Here is a 15,664-nt window from a genome sequence, read left to right as displayed (position 1 = left end):
TAAAACTTGACCTATGAAGTGTTTAATAGAGTTTTTTGTTGAAAATTTAACAATAATAAAGGAACCTATATATATATATATATATATATATATATATATATATATATATATATATATATTCGTCACCCATATGGCCACTGACTTCACTATTTAGAGGAATTACCGTTGCAGTTTTCTCTGAAAATAAGTAACATTTAACAACAATTATTTTTTCAACGGCATGCTCTTTTTAATTAATGTATAGGGGAATAGAGCATACACTGAGTGTACAGGAAAAGTGCATGAACATCATGAATAGCTGTGTCAAATAAGAACTTCAGCTGATGACATTGATCATTATAGAATAAAATTTGGCCACAACTGATTTTCTCTCTCTTTTAGTACCCTCATAAAAACACGCTGCTTTTATAGACTGATATTTCCATCAAAAACTGCATGCCAGATCACACCACACCAAGTACTTGAACAATACACTGCTTCAATAATTCTTTTCCCATGAACTTACTAATGTGATATATAAGGTCGATATTATTTGTGCATTATCACTTTAAATACAATACACTTACCTGTAATGGAAAAATATCATACATTACAAGAGACACAAAAACATTGAGTAGCTTGAAGTTGATTGAAGTACAGCATAATTTATTTTTCAGTGCATCCTAAAACTAGTCTTTTAAGCTTAATGGTACAGGTCATAGAAAATTAATTTCAAATTTAAAGTTTTATGTTGTGAATTATTTGCTTTCCATACGGCTTTCCCTTATATTTCTTACTTATGGAATACACTTAAATTGAAAATATCACTTCTAAGTTTAAAAACATGAAGTTATCTATTTTACTGTGACAGAATGGGACAATAAACTGTATTTTTATTGCGTTAAAAGTTATCTTTACGTTACAGCACAGCAATGAAATTTTAACTGTTAGTAATAGAAGTTTAAAGAATTTAGAAAAACAAAAATACAGAAATTAATGGTAACAAACCATGGAAAACGGTCTTCTGAAACTGTCATTCAAGAGCTTCTTTTCTTATTAGTAAGTGCCCAGTTCTGCATCCTCAATTGCAAAGAATGTACATTGTTCCCAAATGTATATTATAGGGAATACGCAACTCTGATCTCTACTGCAATAAATTTGCCTACAATAACTAAGGATAAAAAATATTTTCTTGAGTTTGGCTTCACATTTGTTGAATTGGTCTCTTTGTTAAACAATTGTCCCTTAGGTTATTGTCTACATAACATTCAGTGTTCAAAATGTTTTTAATATAGTCTAGCTCTCCACCCTATTCTCAGAGCGATATAGCTGCCCCTACCGATGTCGTGTTGTGCAACCCGCACTACATCTGAATCAGGAATGGTTCCAGATAGGCGATAGCCACGTAATCGATATGCTCTTTAAGTTTCCTCTCAGAGCTTTGGGAGACTATTATCAGACGGAATTATACTGTTAAAAAGACAAGTGAGGGTTGCTCATAAGTAACATGGTATTATTCGACCAAGATTACCACCTTACTCTTGCCATACTTATCCAAGTGCCTCTAGTCCTTCTTTGTGTAATTATCAGTGTAGTCATACAGGTTTGGATGTCTCTGTAAGTTTACAATACTTACTCTTTTGCAAATGGTTCAGAAACATTGCCTTATAAAGTGGGTTTCACCAGCAGAAACAATGAAATTAATGGGATGTATCAAAATGGAAAGTGCAGAAGTAACAAATTTATGCTATATATAACTGTGCTAAAGTAGTTTCATAAACAAAATTTATACGATAGGTCTGTCTTTGTATACTTTATCGGTTATTCTGCGACATTTTGGTAATGTGCTTCGCATCTTCAAAGTGAACTGGCCAGCAACATTTTTCTGTCGTCTGGGGTTGCCTAAAACGACATCGGTAAGGGTAGTTGAATCAGCCTGCGCATATCAAACTTTTCATTGGATTATTTCCACGCTGTCGCCTGTGTGTATTCTGTTGCAAATACAGACGTAGTGAGGGCTGCATAAACCTATATCAGTAAGGTCAACTGATTCACGCTGAAAATCTCAGAATTTAGATTTCTGACTTCTCAACGGAGTCTGCTTCTTTCTAACTTCGTACCTATCAATTTTTACACTGCAGTTTACAAGTGTATGAATATTTGTATTTGGAAAGTGGTTTAGGGCCATCACATTCTCTAAATTTTATTTTTTATTTGATAAATGTCGTCATAGTGACTTCAACTGAATCTGGGGAGAATGATGCCAATTACAGACTTAGATCTCGGGCTATGCTGCAGATCATACCTTCCACAAGCTTCGCCAACTTACGACCACATTGTCAAAATAGAGTTAGGCACTATCCCATTCGTATCTATTTCAAAAGCTTCCTGTAAGTTAATATTACCGACATCCTCAGCCTACGCAAAATAGCGCAAGAAAATGTCAATCTAAGGCAGTAAAAAGGTATCTGTGTATGGAATCCTACTACCGAAACGTATTCTGCTACGAAAATTAGTAAATATTGGCCGGAGTGGTAAACTGTTATTAATGCATTATATTAGATCTACAACTTTGCTTTTGCCATTTTGAAATAGATGGCAGTAGCGGCAAGTGGAGGTGCAAGTGGTAGGTCGTAAGTGTCACACAATAAGCTCAGACATTTGTAAAAAAAATAGTCCATCGAAATGTTAGTTGATTTGTGAGTGCATCATAAGGCTGTTCTCGACTGAATATATCAAATTACAAGCCAATTCTCGTCATTTGCGGGAAATATTTTCTGCTTTGAAATGAAGAAATTTGCGGCTGAGTCTCATAAAATGCTTGATAAGTCCTATGGTGAGGCACCCGTCAGTGAAAGAACGGGCAGTAAATGGTTTCAACGCTTCAAGGAAGGTGATTTTGACGTTGATGACCGCCTTGGTGGTGGATCAGAGGAGATTTAGCAACCACTGAAACAACTGGAAACAATCACAGGAGATCGTCATCGAAAGCAGCTAATGTGTTTCAGCCGAGAACTGATAGACAAACGGGCCACAATACAGTGATAGGCATGAAAAGGTTATTTTACAGCATGACAGTGCTCGATACCATGTCGCAAAACCCGTCAAAACATACACTCCTGGAAATGGAAAAACGAACACATTGACACCGGTGTGTCAGACCCACCATACTTGCTCCGGACACTGCGAGAGGGCTGTACAAGCAATGATCACACGCACGGCACAGCGGACACACCAGGAACCGCGGTGTTGGCCGTCGAATGGCGCTAGCTGCGCAGCATTTGTGCACCGCCGCCGTCAGTGTCAGCCAGTTTGCCGTGGCATACGGAGCTCCATCGCAGTCTTTAACACTGGTAGCATGCCGCGACAGCGTGGACGTGAACCGTATGTGTAGTTGACGGACTTTGAGCGAGGGCGTATAGTGGGCATGCGGGAGGCCGTGTGGACGTACCGCCGAATTGCTCAACACGTGGGGCGTGAGGTCTCCACAGTACATCGATGTTGTCGCCAGTGGTCGGCGGAAGGTGCACGTGCCCGTCGACCTGGGACCGGACCGCAGCGACGCACGGATGCACGCCAAGACCGTAGGATCCTACGCAGTGCCGTAGGGGACCGCACCGCCACTTCCCAGCAAATTAGGGACACTGTTGCTCCTGGGGTATCGGCGAGGACCATTCGCAACCGTCTCCATGAAGCTGGGCTACGGTCCCGCACACCGTTAGGCCGTCTTCCGCTCACGCCCCAACATCGTGCAGCCCGCCTCCAGTGGTGTCGCGACAGGCGTGAATGGAGGGACGAATGGAGACGTGTCGTCTTCAGCGATGAGAGTCGCTTCTGCCTTGGTGCCAATGATGGTCGTATGCGTGTTTGGCGCCGTGCAGGTGAGCGCCACAATCAGGACTGCATACGACCGAGGCACACAGGGCCAACACCCGGCATCATGGTGTGGGGAGCGATCTCCTACACTGGCCGTACACCACTGGTGATCGTCGAGGGGACACTGAATAGTGCACGGTACATCCAAACCGTCATCGAACCCATCGTTCTACCATTCCTAGACCGGCAAGGGAACTTGCTGTTCCAACAGGACAATGCACGTCCGCATGTATCCCGTGCCACCCAACGTGCTCTAGAAGGTGTAAGTCAACTACCCTGGCCAGCAAGATCTCCGGATCTGTCCCCCATTGAGCATGTTTGGGACTGGATGAAGTGTCGTCTCACGCGGTCTGCACGTCCAGCACGAACGCTGGTCCAACTGAGGCGCCAGGTGGAAATGGCATGGCAAGCCGTTCCACAGGACTACGTCCAGCATCTCTACGATCGTCTCCATGGGAGAACAGCAGCCTGCATTGCTGCGAAAGGTGGATATACACTGTACTAGTGTCGACATTGTGCATGCTCTGTTGCCTGTGTCTATGTGCCTGTGGTTCTGTCAGTGTGATCATGTGATGTATCTGACCCCGGGAATGTGTCAATAAAGTTTCCCCTTCCTGGGACAATGAATTCACGGTGTTCTTTTTTCCATTTCCAGGAGTGTATTTGGAGGCGTTGAAATGAAAGTCCACCCACCCACCGTATTCTTCAGACATTGTTCCATCTCCCTACCACATTTTTCGGTCAATGGCACATAGCCTGGCTGACCAGCACTTTCGGTAATATAAACGAGTGCGGCGCTACGGTCGCAGGTTCGAATCCTGCCTCGGGCATGGATGTTTGTGATGTCTTAGGTTAGTTAGGTTTAAGTAGTTCTAAGTTCTAGGGGACTGATGACCTCAGATGTTAAGTCCCATAGTGCTCAGGGCCATTTGAACCATTTTTGAACGAGTGCGGAACTAGATCGATTCATGGATATCCTGAAAAGACGCCCAGTTCTTCCGCCGCGGGATTTGCATGTTGCCCGGAAGATGGGAGAAAGTTGTGGCTATACCGTATAAGGACATACAACCCGTCGAGTGTCACTGAAGAGCCGACGTATAAAAGCCCCATGTGTTCTGTTTTCAGTACTATATACCAAAAAAAAAAAAAAAGTGTGAAACGGCAATTTACATTTAGGAGACTGGGTCTAAAAACGTCCTTGCCTGGAACAAGAGCTTCGAGAGTTGCCATTCTGTGAAGCAAAACTATGCCTCAGCTGATAGGCATTGATGTTTTGGACTCGCCCGTCATTATTAAATGTTACAAATTATACAGCAGTGTTGTTGTTGTTGTGGTCTTCAGTCCTGAGACTGGTTTGATGCAGCTCTCCATACTCTATCCCGTGCAAGCTTATTCATCTCCCAGTACCTACCGCAACCTACATCCTTCTGAATCTGCTTAGTGTATTCATCTCTTGGTCTCCCTCTACGATTTTTACCCTCCACACTGCCCTCCAGTACTAAATTCGATTGATGCCTCAGAACATGTCCTACCAACCGATCCCTTCTTCTAGTCAAGTTGTTACACAAACTTCTCTTCTCCCCAAACCTATTCAATACTTCCTCATTAGTTATGTGATCTACCCATCTAATCTTCAGAATTCTTGTGTAGCACCACATTTCAAAAGCTTCTATTCTCTTCTCGTCCAAACTATTTATCGTCCATGTTTCACTTCCATACATGGCTACACTCCATACGAATACTTTCAAAAATGACTTTCTGACACTTAAATCTATACTCGATGTTAACAAATTTCTCTTCTTCAGAAATGCTTTCCTTGCCATTGCCAGTCTACATTTTATATCCTCTCTACTTCGACCATCATCAGTTATTTTGCTCCCCAAATAGCGAAACTCCTTTACTACTGTAAGTGTCTCATTTCCTAATCTAATTCCCTCAGCACCACCCGACTTAATTCGACTACATTCCATTATCCTCGTTTTGCTTTTGTTGATGTTCATCTCATATCCTCCTTTCAAGACACTATCCATTCCGTTCAACTGCTCTGCCAAGTCCTTTGCTGTCTCTGACAGAATTACAATGTCATCCGCAAACCTCAAAGTTTTTATTTCTTCTCCATGGATTTTAATACCTACTACGAATATTTTTTTTTGTTTCCTTCACTGCTTGCTCAATATACAGATTGAATAACATCGGAGAGAGACTGCAACCCCGTCTCACTCCCTTCCCAACCACTGCTTCCCTTTCATGTCCCTCGACTCTTATAACTGCCATCTGGTTTCTGTACAAATTGTAAATAGCATTTCGCTCCCTGTATTTTACCCCTGCCACTTTCAGAATTTGAAAGAGAGTATTCCAGTCAACATTGTCAAAAGCTTTCTCTAAGTCTACGAATGCTAGAAACGTAGGTTTGCCCTTCCTCAATCTAGCTTCTAAGATAAGTCGTAGGGTCAGTATTGCCTCACGTGTTCCAACATTTCTACGGAATCCAAACTGATCTTCCCCGAGGTCGGGTTCTACTAGTTTTTCCATTCGTCTGTAAAGAATTTGCGTTAGTATTTTGCAGCTGTGACTTATTAAACTGATAGTTCGGTAATTTTCACATGTGTCAACGCCTGCTTTCTTTGGGATTGGAATTATTATATTCTTCTTGAAGTCTGAGGGTATTTCGCCTGTTTCATACATCTTGCTCACCAGATGGTAGAGTTTTGTCAGGACTGGCTCTCCCAAGGCCGTCAGTAGTTCCAATGGAATGTTGTCTACTCCAAGGGCATTGTTTCGACTCAGGTCTTTCAGTGCTCTGTCAAACTCTTCATGCAGTATCGTATCTCCCATTTCATTTTGATCTACATCCTCTTCCATTTCCATAATATTGTCCTCAAGTACATCGCCCTTGTATAGACCCTCTATATACTCCTTCCACCTTTCTTCTTTCCCTTCTTTGCTTAGAATTGGGTTTCCATCTGAGCTCTTGATGTTCATGCAGTGGTTATCTTATCTCCAAAGTTCTCTTTAATTTTCCTGTAGGCACTATCTATCTTACCCCTAGTGATACTCGCTTCTACATCCTTACATTTGTCCTGTAGCCATCCCAGCTTAGCAATTTTGCACTTCCTGTCGATCTCATTTTTGAGACGTTTGTATTCCTTTTTGCCTGCTTCATTTACTCCATTTTTATATTTTCTCCTTTCATCAGTTAAATTCAATATATCTTCTGTTACCCAAAGATTTCTCTTAGCCCTCGTCTTTTTACCTACTTGATCCTCTGCTGCCTTCACTACTTCATCCCTCAGAGCTACCCATTCTTCTTCTACTGTATTTCTTTCCCCCATTCCTGTCAATTGTTCCCTTATGCTCTCCCTGAAACTGTGTACAACCTCTGGTTTAGTCAGTTTATCCAGGTCCCATCTCCTAAAATTCCCACCTTTTTGCAGTTTCTTCAGTTTTAATCTACAGATCATAACCAATAGATTGTGGTCAGAGTCCACATCTCCTGGAAATGTCTTACAATTAAAAACCTGGTTCCTAAATCTCTGTCTTACCATTATATAATCTATCTGATACCTTTTAGTATCTCCAGGATTCTTCCATGTATACAACCTTCTTTTATGATTCTTGAACCAAGTGTTAGCTATGATTAAGTTATGCTCTGTGCAAAATTCTACCAGGCGGCTTCCTCTTTCGTTTCTTAGCCCCAATCCATATTCACCTACTACATTTCCTTCTCTCCCTTTTCCTAATACCGAATTCCAGTCACCCATGACTATTAAATTTTCGCCATCCTTCACTATCTGAATAATTTCTTTTATTTCATCATACATTTCTTCAATTTCTTCTTCATCTGCAGAGCTAGTTGGCATATAAACTTGTACTACAGTAGTAGGCGTGGGCTTCGTACCTATCTTTGCCACAATAATGCGTTCACTATGCTGTTGGTAGTAGCTTACCCGCATTCCTATTTTCCTATTCATTATTAAACCTACTCCTGCATTACCCCTCTCTGATTTTGTGTTTATAGCCCTGTAGTCACCTGACCAGGAGTCTTGTTCCTCCTGCCACCGAACTTCACTAATTCCCACTATATCTAACTTTAAAATGGTTCAAATGGCTCTGAGCACTATGGGACTCAACTGCTGAGGTCATTAGTCCCCTAGAACTTAGAACTACTTAAACCTGTGACTACGAAGGCTTTCCCGGCGTAATAATTGATAAAATTCTTCTCGGGTATGCAGCCGGATCATGACGTCTTCAAGACACAATATTTCTGCGGTCCAAGTGGCCGCCATCATCAGGTGAGAGCGCTGGTGCACAATCTGGCCGGAACTGACTTCCCAGCGCAAGCGGCAGCCCATATATAGGCCGCAGAAGGCCCACAACGCGTGCGCGAGAAGGTGCCGTAGCTGCCCTCTAGTGCAGTAAACATGCCGCGCCGCCGGTGGTGGAAAGAGGCGAAATCGAGATATCGCTGTCAAAAATAAAAGAAATTTAAAAAATTCTATTCCGACGACTGAGACGCAGACCGTTGTTTTTTAATGTCGGATAACACCGGGTCCCAAGTCTTACTTAAAAGGTAACCCTTGTCTCTATTAATAAGATTGTCAGATAAACGAATCTCTATTGATTCTTTTAAAACACAGTCCCAATAGCGAGATGCAGGGGCAACCATTTGTGTCGCATCATATTGCATTCTGTGTCCCTGGGTGAGACAGTGCTCCGCTACTGCGGATTTCTCGGGTTGAAGCAGCCGTGTGTGCCGCTGATGCTCAACACATCGGTCCTGAATGGTCCGGATCGTCTGACCAATGTAAGCCTTCCCACAGTGGCAAGGGATCTTGTACACACCGGGCTTCCTTAAACCCAAGTCATCCTTAACAGAGCCAAGAAACGCTCTAAGCTTGGCCGGCGGACGAAAAATACTTTTGATGTGATATCTTTTTAGAATTCTTCCTATCTTCGAGGAAATGCTCCCAGCATTGTGCACCAGCGCTCTCGCCTGATGATGGCGGCCAGTTGGACCGCAGAAATACTGTGTCTTGAAGACGTCATGATCCGGTTGCATACCCGAGAAGAATTTTACCATTTTACTTAAACCTAACTAACCTAAGGACATCACAAACATCCATGCCCGAGGCAGGATTCGAACCTGCGACCGTAGCGGTCTTGCGGTTCCAGACTGCAGCGCCTTTAACCGCACGGCCACTTCGGCCGGCTATATCTAACTTAAACCTATCCATTTCCCTTTTTAAATTTTCTAACCTACCTGCCCGATTAAGGGATCTGACATTCCACGCTCCGATCCGTAGAATGCCAGTTTTCTTTCTCCTGATAACGACGTCCTCTTGAGTAGTCCCCGCCCGGAGATCCGAATGGGGGACTATTTTACCTCCGGAATATTTTACCCAAGAGGACGCCATCATCATTTAACCATACAGTAAAGCAGCATGCCCTCGGGAAAAATTACGGCTTTCCCCTTGCTATACAGCAGAAATTGATGCGTAAATATGACAATATTGTCCGAACACAAACGATTCCAGCAGCACGGGAACATTGAGATACGAACGTGGAATAATGAAAGACAAATTCCAGCTGTTTGACTCATACGCCACAGTGCAGAGGTGGTATTTTACCTGCTCCATAGGAATTGCATGTTACGCTGAGTGGGGTATTTCCTTTGAATTCCCTTGGACTCACATCTATATTCATACCCTGCAAGCCACCATTCGGAGGGGGAGGGGAGGGGGCGGTAGGGGAAGAGGACGATACCTTACACGCTATACGCTACTATTCATCTAGTCATTCTTATTTCTGTTCCACTCGCAAAAGGAGGGAAGGAACAGGGAGTGCCCCTATGCCGCCGTACGAACCATAATTTCTCTCATCTCGTCGGCGACAGTAGAAGCGGTCTGCAGTTCTCTAAACTTTCTCACTGTTAATAAACATCCAGCTTGCTGGAATAATTGCAAGCCAGCAGCTTCTGTTAATCAGTACAAAGAAAAACCATCAAAAGCTGCAAATTTCACTTTTTTTATTAACTCGGTGACTAGTTTCTGGCCGGGACCCGTTTTCATACCACTATAACAGATGGTATTTCCGAAAATACAAAAGCCATGTTAAAAGTATATAAATACACTCCTGGAAATTGAAATAAGAACACCGTGAATTCATTGTCCCAGGAAGGGGAAACTTTATTGACACATTCCTGGGGTCAGATACATCACATGATCACACTGACAGAACCACAGGCACATAGACACAGGCAACAGAGCATGCACAATGTCGGCACTAGTACAATGTATATCCACCTTTCGCAGCAATGCAGGCTGCTATTCTCCCATGGAGACGATCGTAGAGATGCTGGATGTAGTCCTGTGGAACGGCTTGCCATGCCATTTCCACCTGGCGCCTCAGTTGGACCAGCGTTCGTGCTGGACGTGCAGACCGCGTGAGACGACGCTTCATCCAGTGCTCAATGGGGGACAGATCTGGAGATCTTGCTGGCCAGGGTAGTTGACTTACACCTTCTAGAGCACGTTGGGTGGCACGGGATACATGCGGACGTGCATTGTCCTGTTGGAACAGCACGTTCCCTTGCCGGTCTAGGAATGGTAGAACGATGGTTCGATGACGGTTTGGATGTACCGTGCACTATTCTGTGTCCCCTCGACGATCACCAGTGGTGTACGGCCAGTGTAGGAGATCGCTCCCCACACCATGATGCCGGGTGTTGGCCCTGTGTGCCTCGGTCGTATGCAGTCCTGATTGTGGCGCTCACCTGCACGGCGCCAAACACGCATACGACCATCATTGGCACCAAGGCAGAAGCGACTCTCATCGCTGAAGACGACACGTCTCCATTCGTCCCTCCATTCACGCCTGTCGCGACACCACTGGAGGCGGGCTGCACGATGTTGGGGCGTGAGCGGAAGACGGCCTAACGGTGTGCGGGACCGTAGCCCAGCTTCATGGAGACGGTTGCGAATGGTCCTCGCCGATACCCCAGGAGCAACAGTGTCCCTAATTTGCTGGGAAGTGGCGGTGCGGTCCCCTACGGCACTGCGTAGGATCCTACGGTCTTGGCGTGCATCCGTGCGTCGCTGCGGTCCGGTCCCAGGTCGACGGGCACGTGCACCTTCCGCCGACCACTGGCGACAACATCGATGTACTGTGGAGACCTCACGCCCCACGTGTTGAGCAATTCGGCGGTACGTCCACCCGGCCTCCCGCATGCCCACTATACGCCCTCGCTCAAAGTCCGTCAACTGCACATACGGTTCACGTCCACGCTGTCGCGGCATGCTACCAGTGTTAAAGACTGCGATGGAGCTCCGTATGCCACGGCAAACTGGCTGACACTGACGGCGGCGGTGCACAAATGCTGCGCAGCTAGCGCCATTCGACGGCCAACACCGCGGTTCCTGGTGTGTCCGCTGTGCCGTGCGTGTGATCATTGCTTGTACAGCCCTCTCACAGTGTCCGGAGCAAGTATGGTGGGTGTGACACACCGGTGTCAATGTGTTCTTTTTTCCATTTCCAGGAGTGTATTATGATGTTCCATAGAGTGTACAGACATGTTCTGTAACTCTTCACTTGCACTTCATAACACGTATACATTTTTGACATGGTTGATACGGGGTAGGATCGTTGTGGTACAGTACATTACTTCATGTTTGTCTTAATTATTAAGTGCGTTACATCACCCCTACGAATAGTTACTATTTATGCTATGATGTGCTCCTGTAATAGGTATTTGGAGCACAACAAGGTAACAACGACTCAGTCCACTAGCTGATTTAGTGATGAGACGTTAGTTTGTGTCTCGCTAAAGGAAGTTATCCCTACGTCAAACAGAGCACTTGTCAAGTAGACTCGCCTAGCATAATTACTTATCGGGACCGGAGAGCTATTTACTTGCCGTTGATTACAGGATACTATTGTCCTCTTGTCAGACTCGCTTTACGGCAACCGCGCATGACTCTGCCCTGGCTCTTGTCCATGTGGGTGAATCGTCGCTATCAAGCAGAAGGAATGTCGTTACCCAACTTGCCTGCGAGTCGAGTAAACTCTGTGCTCAGTGTTCCCGCGTTCAAATACCAGGGAGTCGGAATTCCAAGGCACACATAGAGGAATACGAGTAAACGGATGCCAATAACTGTCTAAAATTGAGAGTGGTTGTTAAACCCAATACCATACAGTGGAGACTGTCTTCCCTATTAGCAAGGAAGCGACTATTCCAGACAAATAAGTAGATAAAAGTGACGACGATATTGATGGTAATAGTAAGAATTATAACAGTGATAATACCGGCGTTGTGCTGGCAGTTGTACACGTTCATCTTGCAGCGGTTTCCAAACTGCCGGGTGACGGAGCCACACTTTGCTCTCACAGGCTGGTAAACTGAAGGGCAGATGGTGCCGCATTCTTTTGCACTGGAGCAGCCTATGAGCGCAGCCACAACTGTGAAAGAACGACAGCAAAGAAATCTAAGCTGACGAGATTACATGACAAAGAGTAAAGAATATATGGATAATTGGACAGATACGTAGCACTGTACAGATATTTGGGGAGCGTTGTAACTGATAATTGGACGAACAGCAACATATAAGATTAAGAATTACGCTGACTGCGCAAGCTTTACAGATAATTGCGGTTGGAGTTAAGAAAAAGGTTGGTTAAATGCTCCATATGTAGTATCTTTCTGTTCGACTGTGAAAGCTGGAATATGAAGATGAGAGAAAGGGACAAACATTGAAGCACTCGAGTTTTGATTTTGGATGAGGATGGAGAAAGTAAAATCGATAGAGAAACTAAAGAACTGTGAAGTACTGGAAACGGTACGAGAAGAAAGAGTTCTCCTGGACCCGATTAAGAAAAGGAAGAAAGACTGTGTAGGGTATATACTACGTGAAAAAGGAGTCCTTGTGTCACGTATCGATGTTACATTGGAAGAACAGATAAAATTAGCATGGAAAAGAATAAAAATGCTGGATGATATGAAGGGAGGAAGATGGGAGACTAGGAAGCAGCTGCATTCGAACAGGATCAGATGGAAATAGCAGTGGCGTCAGGAACTTGCCATGCCTGTAGGCCGTATAACTGTGATGATGATGGTGAATAAAATTTACGGCACTAATATTTGGGCTCTCTGGTGCAAATTCCACTATCATCGGAAGTGGTATACTTTATGAAAAGCGTCTCAAGAGTAAGAGCTGACTGATTAGAAAATAATATCCACACACACAAACAAATACCCACTTAAAAAAATTAAAAAACGCTCTCACAAGGAATGGAAAATAAAAAATACACACACGCACGCACACACACACACACAAAACAAATGAAAAATATCAAGCCACACACACAACACTAACAAAAGATGGAAGTTATAACACTGCAACAGTGGCAACACTTCACTTTGTAAACACACACATACGGATCACAAAATGAAAAGTGCAGGTCATGTGGTATAATAAATGTTGGTGAAAAAACGCCGGAAATTGGCCAGCTGGAGCATGCTCACTGAATGGACACATCTCCAGGACCACACATATGGACTAAGAACACTGTAAATAGTAAGTAACACCAAACAATAATTTAACATCAGGATATTTGTGCTACAAAACTTGTTTCTAATCTAAAAAACAGAAGAAAAACATGACAAAATGTAATATAGTGATATATTGTATCTACTAAATAATACATTTCTTATATGTGTAGAAATAAACATGTATTACAGGCCACTGTAGATGCTGCAAAAATAACAGAAGAGAAACACGTATGGCAAAAAGCAAACTGTATTTCAAAACTTCCTGGCAGATTCAAACTGTGTGCCGGACTGAGACTCGAACTCGGGACCTTTGCCTTTCGCAGGCAAGTGCTCTACCAACTGAGCTACCCAAGCACGACTCACGCCCGGTACTCACAGCTTTAATTCCACCAGTACCTCTTCTCCTACCTTCCAAACTTCAGAGAAGCTCTCCTGCGAACCTTGTAGAACTAGCACTCCTAGAAGAAAGGATATTCATGTCAGCGCACACGCTGTAGAGTGAAAATTTCATTCTACAAACTGTATTTCATTTAGTTGCATAGACTGAACACGCCTCCATGTACTTTGTAGACAATAAGGAACTACAGAAAACGGGAAAAAGGAAAAAAATGATAATAACACGGCCATATCAGGAATTTCTCGTCTAGTTATATGACAGGTTGAAGAATATCTATCTCAGACTCCACAAGACCATTCAACACATCATATTCAATCAGACTTTCAAAATAAATAATGTAATTCACTTACATTAATTTAAAGGTCAGTAACGGTCTTTGGTAGCACACAGAACGAAATTATTTGCAGAAGAGACTTGGTTAAAAAAATTATATCAAATCGCTTTATACTAAAAAATTGGTGGAATTTTATATGATGTACACCTCGAGTTATTTGCATTTAGTAACAACCCAACTGTGATGATCAACATAAAGCAAAATATTGAACGCATCACAGCAAGAACACTGCAATACACACAGAACAAACACAAATGAATAATCAGAACACTCAGAACAGTAACAAAAATAAGCAGAAAGAAAAACATAACAAAGTACAAGGCGTCCACCACCAAAAATTTCAAACAAAACTAATAAACGTCCCACAAAAGCAATTAACAGAGAAATAATCACAGCTATTAGAGGAAGGTTTCAAACACAATACCAGTACAAAAATAGATAACCACTACACAGAAAATCTGATTGTAGAAACAGAAAGTATCCTGACAGAGGAAGAGAAACAAAAAAATAAACTGTAAATATCGGGCAAACACGAGAACTAGAGAAGAAAGAAATAAACAATGTAATCATCATTTCAAAGAAAGAGCAGAACAGGAAACTTCAAACAGAAAACAACATTACTTAGAAACTAAAACTGCAATCTAATATCACTATGGTCACAAGACCTGATTAAGGAAACAGCACAGCACAGATCAATAAAGAACAATATATAGAAAAACTAAAGATCTTTTCGCCTTTAACACCACGAAACTGAAATCTGGGTCCACAGCAGTTTTGTAAACATAAATAAAAACAACCTCAAAGACATCAAACACATACTCATAGATAAACAAAAACAATGCATCACACAGAACAACCCTAAAGCGCCAACTCTCAGGAGTCCACCCAAGGTTCACAAAACCCTTATTCTGTTGAGACCTGTTATTAATTTCATGAATGTACCATCAAACCATGTGATAAAGCACATGAACAAAATCATAATGCAACATTATGAAATGAAGAACAGCATAACTGTCAAAAACACAAATGAACTCTTAATACAAATAAAAGACTTACTTACACATTCCACAAATAGCATTACTCATCTCTTTCGACATCGAGAATATGTACACCTTGATACCCGCTAAAGATACAATAAAACTAATTGAAGAAAACTTATGATGTACAATAAATTACCTACATATAATTTTATTGAAATAACCAAAGCCCTCAAAGCAATCACATCACAAACTTACTTCCAATTACTTGCAAAACGATGGGTTTCCCAGTTTCATAAACATTGACAAACATATTCATCAGTCACATAGAAAACACATATTCGATACATTCATTACAAAGAAAGGATACAAAATTGTTTACTGGTACAGATAAGTGGATGGCATAACATTTATGGTAGATGAACCAATAGAGGAAATAGATAAACTTCATGTAAACATAAACAACATATATGAAAATATTCAATTCACCATGGAAAAATAAACATAAAAGCAAATACATTTCTTGGATATATTAATAAAGAGAGATGCAATAAGCA

At 42.6% G+C, this 15,664-nt stretch overlaps 1 protein-coding gene across 1 annotated transcript in view; it reads right to left on the bottom strand.

Annotated features, from left to right (window-relative positions):
• Positions 1-15,664, bottom strand: part of LOC126199425 (uncharacterized) — a 35,378-nt gene that overhangs the window by 3,124 nt on the left and 16,590 nt on the right. The window contains exon 3 of the mRNA XM_049936343.1: positions 12,157-12,309. Coding sequence (XP_049792300.1) covers positions 12,157-12,309 — 153 coding nt within the window. The remainder of the gene's footprint in view (positions 1-12,156; positions 12,310-15,664) is intronic.

The sequence above is a fragment of the Schistocerca nitens genome, chromosome 8 (assembly GCF_023898315.1).
Source record: "Schistocerca nitens isolate TAMUIC-IGC-003100 chromosome 8, iqSchNite1.1, whole genome shotgun sequence".
Lineage (NCBI taxonomy): Eukaryota > Metazoa > Arthropoda > Insecta > Orthoptera > Acrididae > Schistocerca > Schistocerca nitens.
This window is presented reverse-complemented; position numbering and strand designations above follow the sequence as displayed.